Consider the following 23,654-nt stretch of genomic DNA (forward strand, 5'->3'; position numbering starts at 1 on the left):
ATAACCGGCTATCTTGACGCCCGCTGGAAATGTAACTCAGCTGGAAATGTAACGCAGCTGTAAATAGGTAGGTAAAGTTTTTCATTTATTTCTATTAAAACGAAGCCAATTCTTGCAAATCAACTTGACAGTTTTATCAAGGAATGACCATTGCTTACATTTACAATTTCTGGCCAAAAACGATCGTTATGTTTTGAGATATTCGCTAACAATTTCTTCACTTTGAAAAATCGAGCAAAAATCCAAAGTTTTGCGCAAATTGTTTTGTTTATGAACAACCTGTGAAAAATTTTATCATCTGGTTGAACAGATGTGTCCTTTCGGAACACCTGTGTGAAGTTTCCGGGTTCTACGTTATTCCTGAAAAAGTATATTAGCCGTTAAATAGGCATGGTCGAAAAAAAAAGACTGTCGAAAACGGCCGCTGTATTTGCAAAAGGCAGTCGTTGAAGTCAGCTGTCGGCTATCGAGAATACAGCTGTATCAAAGTAAAAAAAATGTCTTGTAGACATGTAATATGCCCCGTAGAGTCTCTTCTTTATGTATATTTTGGATCTGTTTTGTCTGTCTGTGTTTTTGCGACTTCTTTCGTCTTTAATTTGTGTAAAATGTGTATACTTGCAGTCCGTAAACAGTTTGAATATACTTAGGTATGGTCCTTATTGCCTTGTCGAGTAATTCTGGTTGATTTCATTATCATTGTCCGTTTGGTTTAGGGTCTAAAAGTTGCTTAGTTCCTTTCGTCTGTCCGTTCGTCCGCCCGCAGTGTCTTGTCCGGAATCTGATTCTACATGCATGGACTGATTTTTAACAAAGACCTATAATACTTCTTTGTTTTTAAGTATTAATTTTTAAACTTCAAACAGATGTTACCAATGATACAAGTATTGCTGAGGCCCATTCATTAATGGCCACCTCCAATGTCGGTATAACAAAAAAAATAACACAGACCTACATATAAGTATTTTGTGTCAGACTGGCAATTTCTACATGCATAGACAAAATTTCAAATATATGGTATTAATTCCATTTTTTCCATAGGTTTATAAAGCAACATTTTGTTTTGTCTGGCGTATGACTTTATCATTCATCGAGAGATTTTGAAATATGTTACGCAAATGTTTACTACAGCCAAATTATCTTAGACATGCAAGAGTCGTCATCCTTCCTTGAAAATTAAGGTCGCAGGTTCGAGTCCGGTCTCCAAGCAACAATTCGTGTCCGGAGCATAACTTTGTTACTCAGTGTGGTATTTTGAATTAATTTTATATTATTAATTACACAGTGAAACTCAGGAAGGTCAAGGTTGTATTTTCGATTAATGTTTGTACTATAGTGTCGTATAGTATAACTTTTATTTGCATGTGGTTTATTTGACTGCTAACTATGTATTGCAGGGCAATTTAACTTGTTTCAATATGTCCTTTTCCTTACCTTTTTTCAATAGAAAAATATGCTGGATGAAGTAGCTGATTTACAGTTGGTAGGCAATGATATAATGGGTTTATTTCTTTTTTTTCACGTAATACATGATTTATAATTTCAAAATTCAATTCAATTCATTGTTATATTGTTTATGGATCATGCATGTACTTATTTATTAAGTTGCCAGTCGTTTCTCGATAATGTATATAGTTTACATTTGATTTCAGAATGATGTACATCTGTTACTATTGTTCAGCGGTGTATGAGGTGTACAGAGACATTATACATCATCTTATCAAAAATCATGACCACAAATACCTGAAGTACAAAGAGAAAGAATTGAACTCTGAAACTGGAAAATTTGGGTATAGAACTAAAAGTTTCGAGGATATTATTCCAAAAGAGTGCAAAATAAGTATTATTAAATTAAATAATTATGTATGAGCAAATAATATTATACACCATCTAGCACCATCAAGGACTGACGGCCAGAAGCAATCATTTGCACTTGCAAAACCCGAGGTGAAATTACTTTCTGTAGTAGCCCGGAGGCACCTGTAGTGGTTTTCCTCCACCATCAAAAGCTGGCAAAATTGCAATATGTACTATATTGCTTCGGTGTAACTGCAAAAAAATATATGGTTGGCTTTCGCATGCTGGAAAAATGGCAAGAACGCGTGAACTACGTTTAAATTCAGCCCGGGTGTGAAGGAATATAGTCCTAAAGCCTCTTGAAATGAAAGTGCCAATTTTAAAAATAATTACGTTTCCGTCAAATCACTGCCAGTAATACTTTTTACTTACAAAAGTATTCTAAATCATCGGAGTTAATGGATAGTCTATAAATGCTAACATCTGAGTTCAACGACAGCACTAGCGGCCGTTTTCGACAGTCTTTTTTTCTCGACCCTGCCTATTTAACGGCTAATATACTTTTTCAGGAATAACGTAGAACCCGGAAACTTCACACAGGTATTCCGAAAGGACACATCTGTTCAACCAGATGATAAAATTTTTCACAGGTTGTTCATAAACAAAACAATTTGCGCAAAACTTGGGATTTTTGCTCGATTTTTCAAAGTGAAGAAATTGTTAGCGAATATCTCAAAACATAACGATCGTTTTTGGCCCAGAAATTGTAAATGTAAGCAATGGTCATTCCTTGATAAAACTGTCAAGTTGATTTGCAAGAATTTGCTTCGTTTTAATAGAAATAAATGAAAAACTTTACCTACCTATTTACAGCTGCGTTACATTTCCAGCTGAGTTACATTTCCAGCGGGCGTCAAGATCGCCGGTTATCCAGTGTGATGACTCAGGTTAAATATTTTTAAGATGTTTGCAACACAAGCTTAAGAACCTTATGTGTATTTTTTACTTAATTAGCCATAACTCTGGCCTAGCTGAGTAAAATCCTAAAGAGAACACTTCACAGGCTATAAAACAATCCTCTAATGTTTTATGATTCTAGGTCACATACATTTATACATACATGTTTCACAAACTTTTTTTTTTTTTGAGTAAGTCTGGACAAGAAGTCTGGTCTTGTGTAATGAAAAAACTTAAACAACAAAATAAGTCAGGCGCCATAACTCCTACATAACTGAATGAATGAATCCCCAGGTGCACAACTACACATGCTGACCAACATTCCTGTAAAGTTTTGTGACTCTACGTCAAATACTTTTGGAGCTAGGCGCGACACAACACTACACTAAAATGACCAATTTTTACAAAGTCAGGGGCCATAACTCCTACATGACTGAATGAATCCGGACGCGAAACACCAGGTGCACAACTACACATGCTGACCAACATTTCTGTAAAGTTTTGTGACTCTACCTCAAATACTTTTGGAGCTAGGCGCGACACAACACTAAAATGACCATTTTTTACAAAGTCAGGGGCCATAACTCCTACATGATTGAATGAATCCGGACGCGAATCCCCAGGTGCACAACTACACATGCTGACCAACATTCCTGTAAAGTTGTGTGACTCTACGTCAAATACTTTTGGAGCTAGGTGCGACACAACATTCTCGGAAGGACGGACGGACGGATGGACGGACAAGAGCAAATCTATATGCCCCCACCACTCAGGGGGGTGGGGGCACAAAAAAGTGCCCAAAAGTGATGGTCAACATATATATTTCCTGCAGTTTTTCAATAGTTCTTGGATAGTTCTTTCAACCTGAGTAGGTGGCATCAAAAGTTTAAATGTTAGGAAAGTCCCATGACCGGAAACATTACAATGTGGGCCTATGGAAATTTAGTTGTTTCCCGACGACCATTTGCGATAACGCACTCGTATCGGTCCTTTAATGTTACTTATAATACTATAACTGTATAGTTATGATAGTTATTTAGAAAGGTTTTGATGCATTTAATGTATTTTCTTAACTTGAAATGGAATTTTTCAAAGTAGCTGTACTACAGTAAAGGCGAGACCAGCAACTTCAGATAAAGTGTGAGAAATGCCACACTTTTTTGTATCTATCCGGCATGCTGATATCTATCATAACTAAAAAATGTTACCGGATAGCTTTCCTTAATTAAATGTACCTTATTAGAATATTTTATATACTAATTCCATTAACATGACATAAGAAATTGTCAGCAGTTGACATATCATACTTAACGGCTTTGCTATATAACCGACTACAGAGCACCTTAGCTAGGCAGCATTTTAACTGAAGAGCGCTTTAGCTTCAGGACAGAGCTGTAAAATCATGGGTGTCTCTATTTTGGCATTTACGATTCTAAATAATTATTAGATTATTTTTGAAAGACTATTTGGTTTAAACATATCTAGGAATCAAGATATACATGACATATAACATCAATACGTATAACATCGATACAGTACAAATATCAAGACAAGTGCTGCTACAGCTTACAGTGATTCTGTCTAGAGAGAGAGAGAGAGAGAGAGAGAGAGAAAGAGAGAGAGGGAGGGAGATTTTATGTATTAATTAATTCAGGGTAATTTTGGGCTTTGGAATGAATAAAGTGTATTTAAAGAACTATGTATCTTATGTTTTTATGTACCGAAGAAAATTCACTAAACGATCGGCTAATAAAGCTATAAACGACTGACAGGGGTACAGGTCAGCGGCAAACGTTTGCGCACTAAACATGCAGTCAGTGCATAACCTCTTAATTTACCAAAACAGTTGGAAAGCTGACTGCCATAACCCGGAATCTTGCGACGCTTGTCAATAATATACCCATAAACATGATGAGTTTTAAAATGTGCATCTCGTGGTTTCAAAAAAAAATCTGAAGTTAAAAAATATGAAGCGTTAATATACGGCTTGGTTGTGCCGTCTTGCCATAATGGCACACCTAGTGTCATAATTGCCCGAGGGCCATTATGAAACTATGTGTGCCATTACGGCTAGAAGGCACAACCAAGCCGTTTATTGACCTTATATTATATACCTTCACTTCATACTCATCTTGTTATTTTCATTTTACATGTCTTTTCTACAAACTTTTGGGGCATCTTTTGTATTGATTTCTTCGTCAAAAGTGCCATCATTATTTTACAATCGATCTGAAAATGACTCAGCACCCTTTCACCCGCTATAATGACGTTGCTACATGACGTCAACATCAGAACGCGCTGACACTCTGGTTACTTTATATACGTTACTATAAATAGTGACAAAAGGCCGTTTAAAACGGTCATTACGGCCTCTGTAGAGGAATCTATAATGGCGCAGTGCGCCTCGCGCGCCATAATCATAATGGCCCCGGGTAACCGGAACGTCAGCGCGTTCTGATGTTGACGTCATGTAGCAACGTTATTATGGCGGTTGAATGGGTGCTGATTCTGTTTCAGATCGATTGTCAACTATTGATGGCATTGTTGATAAAAGCAATACAAATAATGCTTTTAAGTTTTTGGAAAATATGTGAAATGAAAATAAAGTCTATCAAAATAAATAAGAACCGAACTTACTTATCACATGTTTGACGTCGCGGGAGTGTAATAAAGCCATTAAATAAAAATGATAATACACTAGTGTAATAAAGCTTTGACGTCGACGTCATTTATAGTGTAGGCGATGTCGGTCAAATTGTCTTGTTTATATAGTAAAAGAAAGTCGATTTTTTGATGTTTCGACAAGAAAGGCTAACATGTGATAAAAAGAATATTACATTTGTGACTTTCCACATTGAATTTATTAAACTCGTTGAATAAAATTGACAACATGCTCGGCAGAGCCTCGCATTTTATCATTTTATTCAACTCGTTTAATAAATTCTATATGAAAACACACTCATGTAATATCCTCTATGTATATAATAAAAAGGTCAATAAACGACTGGTTGTGCCTTCTAGTCATAATGGCACACCTAGTTTCATAATGGCCCTCGGGCTAAAGCCCTTGGGCAATTATGACACTAGATGAGACATTATGGCAAGAAAGCACAACCCAGTCGTATATTAACCTCTTAAAATATATGTATTATAAATAAAATCTATACGAGCTGCCCCTTTATCTATTACGAAGATAGCGTTTATCGTGTCGTTTTATACATTTATATTAATGTCACATGCCTGTTTGATATCAGCAGTTATCCGAGTGAAATATATATATTTTAAGGAAGGAATTTCAACGACCAGAACATGGCAGATTTAAATGATCCTCCAAGTTCATCAAGTGATTCGGAAATTCGTGAGATGTTTTGTGAACATTGCAAGAGGGACGACAGTATTGAGGACGTTCCAACTGCTGAAGGATTTTGCTCGACTTGCACGGAATATATATGCAAAACATGCGTAAAATACCATCGTACTAACAGGATTGGCCATAAAATACTGGACAAAAAAGAGATGCCGAAGGATTTGTGCATGACAAACTGTTCAAAGCATACAGCAAAACTGATTAAATTCTATTGTGATAAATGTAAAGTATTTGCATGTTCTGAATGTACAACTGAATACGGTATTTTCAGTGCACATCGCAGGGCGCTTCATAAGTGGATACATCTTCCGGACTTTGTGAAAGAACTCGAGTTGCACGACAAGTCATTGGCAATGATTAAAGAAATAGAAATTTTTGAAAAGGAAATCTGTCGTATGGAAGAAGCAACCCTTACCAGCAAGGCGTCTAATGAAGAATACAAGAATAAAGCAACGGATGAGGTCAGAATACAGCAAACTGAAATTAATAGGATGCTCACCAACTTCGACGACCAGATGATAAAGAGCATAGAAGAGATCGTCTCCATAAACGACAAAACTATAGCAACCAGTTCGGTCAAAATCAATGAATTGAAATCAGAAATCAGAGATATCAAAACTAAGATAGAAAGAAAAGAAGCGCTTGGAAACAAGTGCGAATTATTTATTGACATAAGTAATTTTCTGGAATATAAAAATTCGCTGGAGAATAAAGTTAAAGAGCTATCACAAGAGGCCAAAATAATGCGGTTTGAGTTCCATCCGAAAATATTAAAATGTTCCGACATGGGAGAGCTGAACACGTTCAAGTCACTCAGAGCAATGAAACTGCGATGTGAAATTGCACTGGGGGATTCTATTTCGGGTACTAATTACACGTTTAGTGATATTTGTTTGATGAATGAATATAGTTTTGTGGCAACAGTTAGTGAAAAACGCAGCATTATTACTCTGGTGCCGAGAAAATTTCCATGTTTGGAGGAAAACCATTTAAATACAGTTATCATGCGTTCTGCACCAGCGAGAGTAACACGATTTAATCAATCCCTATTTGTGGTAACATTTCCTTACGAAGGAAAGATAAGATATTTTAGAATTTTAGACACGCATAAAATTTCTGACACCGGCCAAGATATTGATATTGGAATGGGATGCCTGGGTATTGTGTTTAACAACATTGCAAAAACATTTGTTGTCTCGTTTAAATGGCCTTCAAGCAAACTCGTCACCATCGACAAGGCGGGACATATTTTGCAAACCTTAGAAAAGGACGAGTTCGGGAACAAGTTTTTTATGAATCCGTGGTATCTAACATTAAACATCAGTTGCGATATGCTGTACGTTTCAGACAACCAAAGTTCAAAGGTTAAGTGTATCAAGCTAGATAGAAAAAACGCGTACTGTTTTAGCAAGACAAGCGTTTGCACTGGAGAATTATCAATCGAAGTTAGTCCTCCTTCAGGGATATCAGGGATAACAACAGATGATGCTGGACATGTCTATATCTGTAGCTGTTTTGGGATAACACGGTACGCAAGTGATTTAAAATTCATAGACACTGTGGACCGCAAATCAAGTCGATGTATTGCATACTTTGATAAAAATCAGTGTATCTGCGTCGGAAGGATGGGATATATCTCAATTTTTCTACTAGAGTAAGAAGCATTATGCTGGTATACAACGACAGATATAAAACTCGACAACGAAGTATTTGCATCATGAGTATTTGTTGCATCAAACAACGTAATTAAAATATATAAAACAGCAATGGCCCCAGATTGACTCCGGAAATATAAGTTCTTACTGACATCACTGGGAAGCTTCAGCTAGATTTATTAGCATCAACCTTGTGTTTTTAAAGTTTTAAACAGACTATTTTGTTGGCATAAAAGTGAAATAATTTTATCCATTTGTCAACATTCCAAGATATGTACAATGTACATCTCTGCCACTGAACTGGCTACGTGCGTAGTTTTTCTTGTTTTGACGATTTCTATTGATTTTATATTCACCCTAAATATTGCATGTTCTTTCAACCGTTATAGCAGACTACTGTTCATTTTATTTCACAACAGGACATAGCTATTAAATGTATTTGATTTATGTTGTTGTGTAATTATAATGTTTTCTTTTATTGACATATAATGCCTTATTTGAACCATAAGATTGATGTATTCAACAGAATTTAGAAAATAAATTGACACGTAAGAAAAGTATTCATATTTTGGATATCAATATTATTTTGGTATAGATTTAGATATACAATGTCGAATATTGCTAATTAGGGTAAACATCAAATTTTGAGTAGTTTTGCTGATAAGTTGATGACCGAATATTTGAGAATTCATTTGGAAGATTGGCCTAATATTCGAATAGCAAAAATTCCTAGAATCATACTAGTATTATAAATCACAGTATGGCTTTATTATGATGCAGTATAAAATAAATATAACGATTGTCAGACATATTATTCTATTGTAACTGCATCAGTTCTAAAACCATTTAAAGATTTATAATCATTGTAAGACACACATAGCATTACCCTTGTTGTAAATGTCCGGTAAATGCACCGAGAACGATCCAATCCAAATATATACAATTATGTATCCAGATAGAAAAGGTGGAAAACTACATATCGTTAGACAAGACATAAGTAAAATGTTGCAGAGCTTGTTCATGGACGAAAGAAGCTTCAGTCAACGCCCTCACATAAACTCGCCACAAAAATACATTATTGTTAATGTTCAAACGTAAACGAAAGAAAGCATTTTCAGCCAGTAAAAGAAAATGATAGTCACAGTTTCTCTAATTGCCAGTCACTGGCAAAATATCTTGTATCATAAGTGATGCTTTTGTTGTGAAACAAACGGATCAGACCCTGTCCCATACAGATGACACAAGATTTTCACTATTTTTGAATGCACGGGGTTTACATATATTATTCCCACACTTAAATATCAGTCATTTGAGTTCCAAGCCGCGGCTAAAATATCACCTTATCTGCCGGCTGATTATATTTCTTATTTGAGATGTGAAACACATAAATATCAATATATTAGGTGATTTATGCTCTATTTCTGGAAATGTTCTCAAATACATGAATGCTTTGTTACGCTCAACTTTTTTTTTCATACTGCACCTCTGTGACATGTACGGTTATAAAAGATTATATGGCGAACTTTTTTGTGTGACAACACTAAACAACTCGCATTGGTAATGTTTATTAATATTATAGAGTAAATTCACATTTTCTACTTCGTTTTTCTTTTACCTGACGTCATAACGAGAAGAATAACGTCTTGGAGTATTAAATTAGTATGCCAGGCGATCGATGAAATCCACATGAAAATTACTTTGTTGCACCGTTGGCGGTGATGGTTGATGGATGGTACAAGTACTACAAACTACCCGAATACTGCGTCTGTTGGTTATGGCAGTGGCGGCTGATATAAGCCATCCGAATATTTAGGCGGTTGTTGCTGTTACTGTTGTTGTTGTTGCTGCTGCTACAATAACTGTTGTTGAAGCAGGTTGTTCTATGTCTGTAACGGTGTGCACCTTATCTCCGATCATGTGTGGATTCGCTTGGAACAAAGAATAGTCGGTTTTCAATGGCATCACAGCCGCTCCATCGGTATTTATAAATACTCTATTGCCGCGGCTGTCATGCTTTATTTTAAGACCGAAGTAAGAGCTATATTTAGTTATAATATGACCAGAGACAATGACATCGCCATTTTCGCCTTCGAAGAATCCAGCGGAAGAGAAAGTCGCCATCACGAAGAAAGCACAGCTAGAAATGCAGCCAAATATGACAAACACAGCCAACAGATTCTGTACTTGAATCTAAAATACAGAAATAATTAGTGACCAATCTTAAAGGTAACGAGAAAAACACAAGCATTATTTTTAATAGATATCATCGTATTGTACGTGCAATCTACTTCGGTTTAAAAGTTTTCTCCTTTTTATTGCTACACTATTGCCTTAAGACTATTGAAAGAGAACAGGATACATCAAAGAAAAACATTGAAGGGAAATCAATCTACTAGTATTGTTTGATCTGTTCTCGTTCGCAAACAGTAAGGAACAGTACATCTGGACAAAATTTAGCCTCACGAGCACACTCGATCAATCCGAGACTTTACTGACTGTTACAGCAGCAGTCTGTAAGTGCAGTGTGGTGGCTGTTAAAATTCTACATGTTCGACGATTATGGATAATAGAAATCCGCTGAAGCCGGTGCTTGGGGGCGTAAGGGGTTTTGCACTTTTCATTAACACTCATGAACAGATTCAATCAGTGGTTGGTCGTTTTACCATTTATTCCGTGACTTCAAGAAAAATTACTTTATAGCGATATATCTTAAGGTATACAGTTTTTCTTTATCACTTATATATATATATTTCAGTATGTCTCCGTATATCATTTTCCAGTTCCAATATTTGTCATAACAAAGAAAGAATTCAAAGAAGCAGGAAAATAATTAAAGTAGTAAAATATGTGGCGTATTTAATCTAGGAACTCCACGTAAGTAATTGAGAATCCGAGCTTCAGTCAATGCACTTATTTGTATATGAAGAAAAAAGGATTCATGTTACCAAAAATAATGCAAATAGAAATCATTCTATCGCCTTAAAGAACTATTCGGCATTTAGCATAAGTATTTGGCACTTAGCATTAAATAGTTGTCATAAACTATTTAGCATGACGCATCGGTGTTCCAAATATCATTTTGCAATTTAACATCATTAAGTAATTGGAATTTAGCATGAAGTAACTGGTATTCAGCATTACATATTTGCCATTTAGCATTCGGCAATTAGCATGGAGCACATGCTTTCCATAAAATAAGAAACCTGAGAGTTGTAAGGAACTAATGAAGCCATAACACGTACTCGAACGTAATACATACAGCTTACTATAAGATATGTGATGGGTAAGTGATTCTTTATTTGCTGAACTGTTTTATTCTTATATCTATTTTAGATGTACATAACATTATTTAAACTTAACTGAAGAAGGTAGTTATTGCTATATCTAAACAGGTTATCTTCTGAAAGATAGCAGGTAAATCAACATAAACTTTGATAAAGTAGTATTAATACATCGAGGGTATGGTAACTTCTCAATGTCAATATGTGGTTGTGTATAGCGGGTTAAGAGTTAGGTCCATGTTTTGGAGAAAAAAGTTCGAACATCATCAAATCATAGAAAGAAAGCATTGTTTTACATGAAAATTTAACAGCATATAAAATATTTACATTATTCTACTAACCCATTGTCAGTTTACTCATATATGTATTGAATTCCGGAAAGGGACAGCATGAAGGGGCCACACTTCTGGATAGTTCAGCGCCTTTAAAAACTCTCCATTTTTAAAAAGTTGTTACATTTCTTCGTTTTGATGCATTTGCAACAACGTTCCAGTGTTTAAACATAACATAACTAGGTAAAACATCGTTTCTGACAATTGTTTACATTTATTTCTTTACAAATGGCATTCTTTTTTAAAGGGGGACAACTCCTTTAGAATGTTTTAAGTATCCAACTATGTGGGACAGAACAATAAAACATGTATTGGACAGATAAGTTGTTTGTCAAGATGCTGTTCGTTTACTAAACACTTCTGTTGTTTTGTGATATACTGCTAAACCTTAACTTTACATGATACTGATTTTTCCATAATTATGTAGAAGTATAAAGTGACAAAATGCCGTCTAAAGAAAACATAGATGCATCTGATGAAATAATAACAGTCAAGTGTTGTGTATGCACTAAGAAAAGCATAACGAGAGATGCAGAAAAGTAATGTGTAGAATGTCAGGATTATTACTGTACACCATGTACAGACTCACACAAAATGTTTCCTGCTATGAGTGGTCACCAGATCCTGGATAAAGCTGACTTCGGCTCCCGTGGTTTACAAGCAACTGAGCTGCCAAGTTATCCTATAGAGAGATGTTCTACACACAAGGCAAAACTACTGGACATGTTTTGTGGCAACTATGATGAAGTTGAATGTGCTAGCTGTGTGGCTATAAATCACAGGTAATTAACATTGTTTTTTTATGTAACTATTGTGTACACTAATGTATGATCATTTTTCTGGCTCATAATATTTGTCATTTGATACATTTTCTCAGTTACTTAGGCTACTACATTCATCTGCTTTACTGAATTATCGCATAGTGCGGCAGTTTTCCTTTGATCTTTGCAGTATGTTAAACATGGTAACACACATTAATACTACAAAATCTGTGCTGATATTTTACAAAACTGTTACGATATATATCAACACAGAAATCTCTATAGAGTTTCATTAGAAAAAAACTGTTGTGATATATATCAGCACAGTAAAACTGTTCCGATATATATCGCAACACTTTTTCTCTATCGATGTCCTATCAAGGGAGTATAATTTTTTCCTTTCAAAGAAAAGACGATTTTAGCTCCAATTTACAGTTCACAGAGAAAGAATTATCACAAACACCTACATTTATAAAGTAAAAGAATAAATAAACTAGAATATTTCAAAAACACGATAGTTATCGCCAAATTCAGAAATATATGAAATTCTGAGATTTCTCAAATGTTTCTTTTTCTTTGATTTTTTTTACAAACAAAACAACAAGTTTTACAATATGTTTGGCCAATGAAATGCAAAGATTTAAAACCAATGCAGAAATCTGTTGGATACTTTTATCTAGGGAACACATTTTCTAAAACAGAACGGCCTCGACGATATGTGCAGAGAAAAATACCCTCGATGTACCCCTAGCTCTGATATATCCTGGTAACACACTCTCCCACATACTATAACTATTACATATTATACACTTACTAAAGGTCTACTAGATGCAAATTTCATATTTATAAACATGAACAATTACCTCATATGATTTATGTAAAACATAAATTTAACTAGAATGTACCCATTAAATTTAACTAGAATGTACCCATAGGACACAAATGCGCCCACATATTGCGATATCCTCGAAATGAAATGTTGACCGAAATCATTTTGAAAACAGATTTCTTTGATATACTTTATATAGTGAAAATAGGAAAGGATTATAATTATGGTGAAAATGATTATGGTAAAATCCCATCTTAAATGATCATTTTCACATCAGTGCTGTTCATCTTTGGAAATTTGTATGGGATCCTGCAAATAGCAGTTAAATACATAGGATTATTTCTACACCTAGAAACGGTAAATATAATACAAAGCGGTATTACTGTGGTAAAAGCAGATACTCCATCCTTTATAGTCAGTTCTTCACCAATGCAACTTTAAACCCATTTCTTCGAAGAGTATTAGGAGCTGAACACATTAAATATTCACTATACCCTATATAGAGAAATTAACAAAGGGCAATAACACTGGTAAATGGTCACATTCCATCCTTTATGACATATTCAGATGAGGTTGTGCATCTGAACAACATTGAATCCATTCCTACCAAACTTCTCCACTATGGTCTATTTTGCGAAGGAAGGATCATAATACTAGAAAAAAAGGCTACAGTAAAATCCATTAGTTACGGTCATCTTCACTTCAAGGTCCTTCATCTCTGAACCTTTCAAGCATATCTTTTCAATAGTGTTTGAGGAGTTTGACACACAATATGTTTTTTTCTCTATATTTTATATAGCAAAACTATCAAAGGGCCATAAAAAGACAGCAACAGCGCCGCTATATATACACCCCCCTCCCCCCCACCACCCCCATAAATGTTGGGGCGTAACAAGTTTATGTATATTCGCAGCACTATGCATTAGGTTATTGAATGGCAAGCTGTTCAATTAAGTGTTTTATTACATGACATTAGGACTTAATTTTCATAGTTTATTTCAAAGTTTTTAATTAGCCAAGCAAACAAGCAAATCGTTGCTGAATATAGACTGGTCAAATGCACAAACTATGGACACGTGATTTATAAATTAATATGAGGATATTTGACAGCGTTGAGTATACTGCACAGGCACGAGTATCGGACCTGGGACATAAAAATATGACCCCTTGTTTTAAACAATTAAGTTTATGTTCTTCTCTGATAATACGTATGATAATTTTCCGACATTAATTTTGCTCTCAGTGCAAAAAAAAAAAATCAAGTCCAACTTTTCATAAACTTTTGAATCAAGACCATATTTATCTGATAGGAAATGTTCTAAGAAATTGAGTGCGCACACATGTATGTTTCGTTAAGGCATTTAAAAAAACAACAGATACTGCTGCAGCTATATACAAGGGAAGTAATTCAAACTGACTCTATAAGAAATTGGAAGAGTTTCGCATGTCCAATACGAGTTTTACTCTAGTTCAATACGAACAAACCTTAAATTTAAATTGACTGTAGATTTCGGATGTTGCTATTTATATTTAAGAAACAGTGATTGCATTATAAATGACACAGTGCAATACTGGTTTCTTTTTGTAATGTCACGTTATAGAAAGCAATATGGAGGTGTGAAATTACATATTCTAACATGGTTCGGTTTGATTTTCAGTTAAAAAAGAAGAAAATCAAGTTCTATATATTCTGCGATAAACAATCGTTCAGATGCTTCAGTATTTAACCACTCGGGCTAACGCCCTCGTGGTTCAATTCCTACGCATCTGAACTCTAAACCGTGGTAAATCAGACGATAAACCACGCGAAGGCCTTGATTATTTGTTAAGTATATTATATCCGCTTAACTTTATTACAAACAAACATCCATATTTTTTTTAACTTTATATCAAGGATTAAATATAAACTTCATTGTAGATGCGGATGTGCGTAAATTTCTAATATTAGCATAAACTATAATTTAGCTATTATGTCAAAAGTCAACAAGAATGAAATTTCACTGAACTGATTTTAGTTTCTTAATAGTAAAATTGGGCCCGCCTGCTTAGCTCAATAGGGAGAATCTTGGTCTACAGATCGCGGGGCCGTGAGTTCGATTCCCGGGCGGGGCATATGTTCTCCGTGACGATTTGATGAAAGACATTGTGTCTGAAATCATTCGTCCTCCACCTCTGATTCATGTGGGGAAGTTGGCAGTTACTTGTTGAGAACAGGTTTGTACTGGCACAGAATCCAGGAACACTAGTTAGGTTAACTGCCCGTTCTTACATAACTGAAATACTGTTGAAAAACGGCGTTTAACCCAAAACAAACAAGTAATAAAAATGTGATGACATTGTAATTGATTTTTCATTTGTGAAATGGGTAAACTTTCAAGTTAATACCGAAATTAAATATAAATAACAAATGACATGTTTGTTTTTCATGTAAGGCAGTATGATATCATATTTTGAAATTTTGTTACATTAATATCTTTTGTTGTCATTCTTACAAGGACTACACTGCTTTAAAATGTCAAGAGGAAAATACATTTTTCTTTCAGAGCATGCCAAGATATACGTTCAATTCCAGACGACATTGACAATTTGTACAGGGAATCAAGTTTTGGGGAAACTAAAACAAAACTGGACACCATGAAGAAAACCGTGGAAGATATAAAGAAGTCAAAAGAGCAACTAGTGGAACAGTTGAAGAAACACAAGAATAAGGCAATTGATTTAATTAGGAAATTCAGGAAGGACAACTTGAAAACGAGTCCATAAAGGAAGTTGAAGCAGAGTATGAAAAAATTGAAACTGAGTTACACAAACAGATCAAGGAAACAGAGAAATTCAATGTCGACCTTGCAGAGTACTACAAGAAACTAGAGCGGTCTGCTGGAAATAAAGCACAGGAGTTTGTCTGTGTTAAAGAGACTGAGAAAACTATTGTTAAAGTTGAAAAAGCTGAACAAATTCTGAGAGAAGAACCAAGTGTAGAAATACAATTTGAACCTGATGTAAAAATCAAAGACTTTCTAAACCAATTCAAGACACTCGGTAAGATCTCAATTACAAGTACAAACCTCAAACTGAAGACAACAGTGTACACAAAGCGAGCACAGAATGGCATAAATGTGAAAGTGACAAAAGACGGAAGTAAATGCTGTATTTTTGGTTCCTGTTTCATTTCAGATGGCAGTCTACTACTGACAGACTACAAAAACACAAAACTTAAACATGTAGATATTTCCACAGCTACAGTTAAAGATCATCTAGATCTTAATGCTGGACCATTTTATGTCTGCCAAATCAGTGATGATGAAGCTGCAGTCAGCCTCGAAAACGAAACAATCCAGTTTGTATCACTGGGTGATAAGTTGACAAACAAGCGGCAACTGAAGCTTGGTCATCGTTGCAATGGTGTTGCCTACATCAATGGGATACTGTTCATATCTGATGAAAGCAAATCAGTATATATGTATGATATGAATGGCACTATGCTAAACAGAATTGCAACTGATAAATCAGGCAAAGAAATTTTCCACTGCAGCCAACATATAAGTTACAGTATTAACAGAAGCAGGGTGTATGTAGCTGATCAGTATAAAGGTCTGATAGCTCTTGACATCCAGGGAAATTATCAATCAACTTTTACAGATCCTGAACTAGAACGGGCTTGTGGAGTATGTACAGACAGAAGAAGAAACATACTGGTTTGTGGATTGACTACAAATGTTATTCAGACTAATGAGGACAACACAAGAAAAGTGGGCACACTGAGGAATATGATTTATTCCCATTCAGCCTGCTTTGATCCACATAAAAACAGACTTGTGTTAACTTCTTCAAGTGATACTGTAAGAGTTTATGAACTGGAATGAGACACAATTTACATTTCCTAGAAGTGCACGACATATAAAATAAAAGGAATCTGCTCTTGATTGTTCTATTAGTTTTTATTATTCATCTCATTCAAACTGCTAGTAGTACCCAAAAGGGGGGTAAAGAAGATTCAATAGATAAATAGATACATGTTTTTTACTTGAATAGCATTTGTGAATTCATAAAACATATATTTACTATAAGTAAATTTTACTTATATAATACTGTAATTCGGCAAACAATTGGGGCTTACCATATTTTTTCGGGTTTTTTTTATATTTATAACCCTAGTCAATGTTGGCTGTGAGTTGAATGGTTTTAGCGACATTTCCTTGTAAGATGAAAGTAACGAAACACAGAATAATTATTGCACAAATTGTTTGTGTTAATCTACATAATATGACCGACCAATTACATAATTATACACCCCTATCTTCGTTTAAATCTTATCCGAACATTACTTTTATGAGAAACATCTGTCTGATGATCTTTTTCGGCTGCTTTGTGTATCCCAGGATATAGGCTAATCATGAACAAGGTAACAACACACTAAATATAAAATTGACATTTCCAATGACCGCAGGACACATCAGGGCCCATTTTAAATGCCTGTAACTTACATTTTCTTAAAGAATATTGTCAGTGCTGGATAAAATTCCAAAGATAAGTGAGAATCATGTTCGATGCAAGAAGAATATTTTCAAACAAACTGCAAAACCTACTAAAACACGAGACCCCAAATTGTAGTGGTGGTGTATGATCTAAGTATCCAGGACAAATCCTGTCACGTTATTATTTCATTATGAACAAACTAACTACATGTCAAGCATAAATCTGTCATGTGATTTTAGCAAAATAATGCAAAGAAGGAAAGGAACTTAGCTCTACAGTCTGAGCAAAACAACTGAGGACTATTCGAATCCGCCATTACCACCTTTTTCGCACCATAGTGTAATGCTATGTGTTCGGATGTGTATCTTACGGTGATTATTATCTTTAACCTTTACCCTGCTAAATTTCTAAAATGGACTGGTCCATCATTCAATTGGGGCAATACAATTTATTATTCACAGGGATGTTCACGGAAAATTTACGGATGTGCAGGTTGATCTTCGCCAGCAATGGTCGCAAAGGTAAAACCAATTGCCGCCAGCAGGCTAAAGGTTAATTAGATCGATCGTTTGGCTTCAGAGCTGCTGCAGTTAAAACAGCAGCATAACATGTCTGGCAACATAAATTTATTTCATACTGCATCACAATTAAGCCATACTGTGTTATCTAATATAATTCTAGGGATGGCAACGAATAGCATTTTTATTATTCGAATATTCGGCCAACCTTCCAATGAATTCTCGAATATTCGGTCATCAACTCAAAATTTCATGTTTATTATACCACAAATCGAAAGATTTCATGCGGCCAGATGTTATTCAGACCAGAAATTGTTATGGATGTATGTGTGACTACTCAGCCTAAAAAGTAATCTAAGAGTGAATAACGTGCTTGAATATTTTTATTATACCATTACGCTTTAATGTAGGAAATATTACTCCATTCTACATGATATACAAGTAAATCTTTTAAATATGTATTTCTTAATTCTGAAAGTTCTTGTTTTGAGCAAAAATAACTATTAGTATATTTCCCTTTCATGTATAACATAACTTTTAGCTCAGCTGGTCACATTCCTTGACTTTTGAAATACTTTACTAGAGCTAGATTTCTATTACCAATGTGATTCATGCCTTCACCTGGACTTCGTTGACATATAGAGCAAGACGACACAGGACCATAATCCAGGAAATTTAACGGCAATTCAAAAAAAAAATCCTTATGCACAACTAGGTATCAATCATGATTGACATTTGCTGAAAGTTTAAATAAATTATAAGAGATAACGAATGAGGAATTCAGGTCACAAACATTTCTCTATATTTCATATAAATCACCCAGTCCCAACTTGCTGCACGACTTGTTGCATTCCAATATACATCCGGAAATTTCTTCCCATCCCTACTCAATACAGTTATAGAACAAAAATACGAGCATGTATATCTAAATCTATACCAAAATAAGATGAATACTTTTTTCAAATGCCGATTTATTTTCTTCTTTTATTCTGTAGAATACATTTCAAGTAACAACCTTATGGTTGTTATAGGGCCTAAGATGTCAATAAAATATATAATAACACAACGACATAAATCAAACTTAAACACAATTAATAATTCTGCCTTGTTAGTCAAATAAAAGGTTTACAAAGGACGCTAGTTATCTAATTCATGTGCGGAATATTTCTTCAATCGCTCTAAATATTCCACAATGCACCAACAATGAACGCCAATGGTTCTGTACTGTACTAGTTAGTTAACAAATACATAAAATGTACAACAGTCCGTTATAACGGTTGAAAACAACATGCCATATTTACGGTGGATATACTGAAATCATACAGAAATCATCAAAACAAGAAAAACTACGTACGTAGCGAGTTCAGTATATTGATAGTGATTTATGCTCTATTTCTAGAATGCTCTCAAATATGGCGCATGAATACATTGTTACGCTCAACTCAGTTTTTGTACCCCCCCCCCCCACACCCCGACAACAAAGTTGTAAGGGTGGGGGGGGTATACTGGTTTCAGGTTGTCTGTCTGTCTGTCCGTCTGTCCGTAGACACAATCTTGTGCGCACCAACTCTCCTCATCTCCTTGACACAATTTAATGAATCTTCACAAAAGTGATCAGTAACAACAGTAGTTGTGCATGATGCATGTTAGGTTCTTTCAGAAATTTTTTTTTGCAGAGTTATGCGACTTTGTTTTTTGTTACTATACTATATACATAGACACAATCTTTTGCGCACCAACTCTCCTCATCCCCTTGACACAATTTAATGAAACTTCACACAAGTGTTCAGTAACAGCAGTAGTTGTGCATGGTGCAAGTTAGGTTCTTTCAGAAAAAAAATTGCAGAGTTACGGGACTTTGATTTTTGTTACTATACTATATACATACAGTCTGCATATGCAGTCTTGTGCGCACCAACTCTCCTCATCCCCGTGACACAATTTAATGAAACTTCACAAAAGTGATCAGTAACAACAGTAGTTGTGCATGATGCATGTTAGGTTCTTTCAGAAAAAAAAATTGCAGAGTTATGGGACTTTGTTTTTTGTTACTATACTTTATACATAGACACAATCTTGTGCGCACCAACTCTCCTCATCCCCTTGACACAATTTAATGAAACTTCACATAAATGATCAGTAACAACAGCAGTTGTGTATGGTGCACGTTAGGTTCTTTCAGGAAAAAAATTTGCAGAGTTACGGGACTTTGATTTTTGTTACTATACTATATACATACAGTCTGCATATGCAATCTTGTGCGCACCTAATCTCTTGTGCGCGCATATTCTCCTGAACCCATGCACTGAATTTAATGAAACTTAACACACAAGTGATCAATAGTAACCCTAGTTGTGCATGGTGCATGTTAGGTTCTTTCAGAAAAAAATTCTGCACAGTTATGGGACTTTGTTTTTTGTTAATATACTATATACATACAGTCTGCATATGCAATCTTGTGCGCACCTAATCTCCCGAACCCTTGCACACAACTTAATGAAACTTCACACAAGTGATCAGTACCAACCCTACTTGTGCATGGTGCATGTTATGTTCTTTTAGATATAAATTCTGCAGAGTTATGGGACTTTGTTTTTGTTACTATACTATATACATACAGTCTTTATACTTACAGTCCACATAATTATGCAGTCTTGTGTGCGTCAAATTGCAATGTACTGTGTCAGTGCATGCGGGGGTACATTCATCACCTTCAGTGATAGCTCTAGTTTTTCATACTGCACCCCTGTGACATGTATGGTTATATAAGGTTATATGACGCACTGTTTTGTGTGACAGCACCAAATAACTCGCATTTAATATTAATATTGTAGAGTAACACATTTGCTATTTCGTTTTTCTTCTACTTGACGTCATAACAAGCCGGGTAGGGTCTTGGAGTATTATATTAGTATGCCGGGCGATGAAAACCACCTGAATATTGATTTTGCGCTGGCGGCGGCGGATGTTGGTGGTACAAACTCTGCGAATACTGCGTCTGTTGGGGTGGCGGCGGTGGTGGCGGTTGCGGCTTATATAAACCAATCGAATATTGAAGCGGTTGTTGCTATTGTTGTTGTTGCTGCTGCAATAAATAATGTTGATGCAGGTTGTTCTGTGTCTGTAACTGGTGCAACTGATCTCCGGTCATGTGTAGACTCGCTTGGAACAAAGAATAATCGGTTGTCAATGGCATCACAGCCGTTCCACCGGTATTTATAAATACTCTATTGCCGCGGCTGTCATGCTTTATTATAAGACCGAAGTAAGAGCTATATTTAGTTATAATATGACCAGAGACAAATGCCAAAAAGAATGCTGCAATACATCCGGCTAAAATAATAGTTGCAAGAGTTTTGACATTGCCATTTTCGCCTTTGAAGAATTCAGTGGAAGAGAAAGCCGCCATCCCGGCGGAAGCACTGCTAGGAATGCAGCCAAATATGGTAAACACAGCCAACAGATTCTGTACTTGCATCTGACATACAAATTTTGATAAACTGTGACTATATTTCAAAGGTTGAAATAATCGTATTGTACGTGGTAGGCCCTATCTACTTTGGAAAAAAGGTCTCTCCTTTTTATATAGTATCACATGCTTACGCCGGACTATACACAAATATATTTTGCCTTAAGACTCTCGAAAGAAAACGGGATACGAAGTAATCAATTCATATGATCAAAGAAAAACATAGCTGGTAATTCAATCTGCTGTTTGATCTTATCTCGTTCCCATGGACAGACTCGATCAGACTGAGACTTTATTCACTGTCACAACAGCAGTCTATTAGTGTAATGTGACGGCTGTTAAAAAATCTCCCCGTTCTTAGACTCGGTGTAGGTATAATTTCTGGTCCGTTGGGACCATGGTGTTCAGTCGACGATAGAATTCTGCTTAAGCGGGTGCTGGAAGGGCGTGAGGGTACACAGTCATTTCATTACCTCTCGCGGAAGATTCAATCAAGCCGGGTCTAACACTATTTTTGCCTGGTTGCGTTCTATGCTTCCATAGGATCTTTTTATTTTTATTATTTTCTGTTAATTTTTGTGAAGTAACTTAAGTGGGAAGTCGTTTATTTACTCTCTAACTACAAGAAAATTTATTTTATAGCGATATTTCTATAGTTAGAGAGACAGCTCTATTCTAAGAGGTTTCTCTGCCCTGTGATAGCTCTTTCTAGCTTTGAAATAAGGAAATTATTACGTCATATTACGAAAGAATTCAAAATGCTTAAAAAGTATATACATTGTATTAAATACAGAGGGTTAGAAAGGCGCTTCTTTTAATACTGCACAAGGACTGTTATAGTTAAAGCCATAAAGGGAGGTAATAAAAACAATAGATTCCTTAAAACATTCTAGTATATTCAGCAGTATTCAAACCTTTGACAAATGTTAAAGAAAGTAATTACCAGAAATAGGAATTCACAAGAAATTAATGTATTTTATGTTCATAACGGAAAATGTGACAGTCACATTTTAAACAAAGACATTATGAGCCTTCAAAGAAAGGAGGCAACTCAAAGAATTTTAAAAAGCAGGAAAATGATTAAAGTAATAAATTTGTCCACATGTACAATATGGAAAGAAACACACCATAGTTCCTTCTTTCTTTTTAGTCATTTCACTGTTCGCGTCTGGTGCCTTCAGGGATATTACTCCACAAACCGCAGCTGTAATTAACACCTGGAAATTGAAAACAAGTAAGTGCTCTAAAATGTATGGCGTATTTAATCTAGGAACCCCACTTAATTAATTGAGAATCCGAGCTTCAGTCATTGCACGTATTTGTATAAGAAAAATGTATCCATATAATTACTAAAAATAATGTTAATAATAATAATTTCATCGCCATAAAGAACTAGTTGGCATTTAGCATTAAGTATTTGGCACTAAGCATTAAATATTTGTCATTAAATATTTGTAAATTAGCATGACGGACCGGTCGTTCAAACATCATTAAGTATTAAGTAATTGGAATTTAGCATGAAGTAACTGGCATTAAATATTTGTCATTTAGCATATGGAAATTAACACGGAGCACCGGTCTTCCATAAAATATGAAATCTGAGAGTTGTAAAGAACTTTACTATGAAAGCCGGTGCACCATTCTAATTGCCAAATGCGAAAAGACAAATTGTAAATGCAAAATGCTATTTGCCGAATGCTGACAGTCAAATGGTAATTGTCAAACGATAAATGCTAATTGTTAATTGAAAAATGTGAAACAATAAATGCCAAATGCTTATTGCTAAGTACTGATTTAAAAAGAGAGCTGAATATTTAAATACATGTATATGAAAACGTTACATTCATTATGTTAATAGATAGACATCATTTATTCATAAAATTAAAGAATCTAGCATATATCATTTAGCAATAAGCATTAACTATTTGACATGAAGCGTCTGGCATTTAGCAACAGGAATATGGCATGAAGCAGTTGGTATGTAGCATTTATCATTTAGTTCTTTTGGCATTTGGTATAATCTATTTGGCATTCGTCAATTAGCATGGCGCACCGGCCTTCCATAAAATACAGTTGCCGGTGCCCTGGTATGGAAAGCCAGTGCGCCATTCTAATTGCCAAATTACAAAGTAGTTAACAAAAATGCTATTTGCAAAATGTTGAATTGTCACATTTAGTGACAGTCAAACGGTAATTGTCAAACGATAAATGC

General features: G+C 35.2%; 2 protein-coding genes across 2 annotated transcripts; both read left to right on the forward strand.

The window, feature by feature from the left end:
* Positions 1–6,063: 6,063 nt before the first annotated feature.
* LOC123523764 (uncharacterized) lies at positions 6,064–7,779 on the forward strand. The gene has a single exon (XM_045301411.2). The coding sequence runs from the start codon at positions 6,064–6,066 to the stop codon at positions 7,777–7,779; it is 1,716 nt and encodes a 571-aa protein (XP_045157346.2).
* Positions 7,780–11,983: 4,204 nt separating this feature from the next.
* LOC123523765 (uncharacterized) lies at positions 11,984–16,842 on the forward strand. Its single transcript, XM_053539848.1, has 3 exons — positions 11,984–12,171; positions 15,523–15,688; positions 15,793–16,842. The coding sequence occupies exons 1-3, from the start codon at positions 11,984–11,986 to the stop codon at positions 16,840–16,842; spliced, it is 1,404 nt and encodes a 467-aa protein (XP_053395823.1).
* Positions 16,843–23,654: the final 6,812 nt, after the last annotated feature.

The sequence above is a fragment of the Mercenaria mercenaria genome, chromosome 3 (genome assembly GCF_021730395.1).
Source record: "Mercenaria mercenaria strain notata chromosome 3, MADL_Memer_1, whole genome shotgun sequence".
Taxonomy (NCBI): domain Eukaryota; kingdom Metazoa; phylum Mollusca; class Bivalvia; order Venerida; family Veneridae; genus Mercenaria; species Mercenaria mercenaria.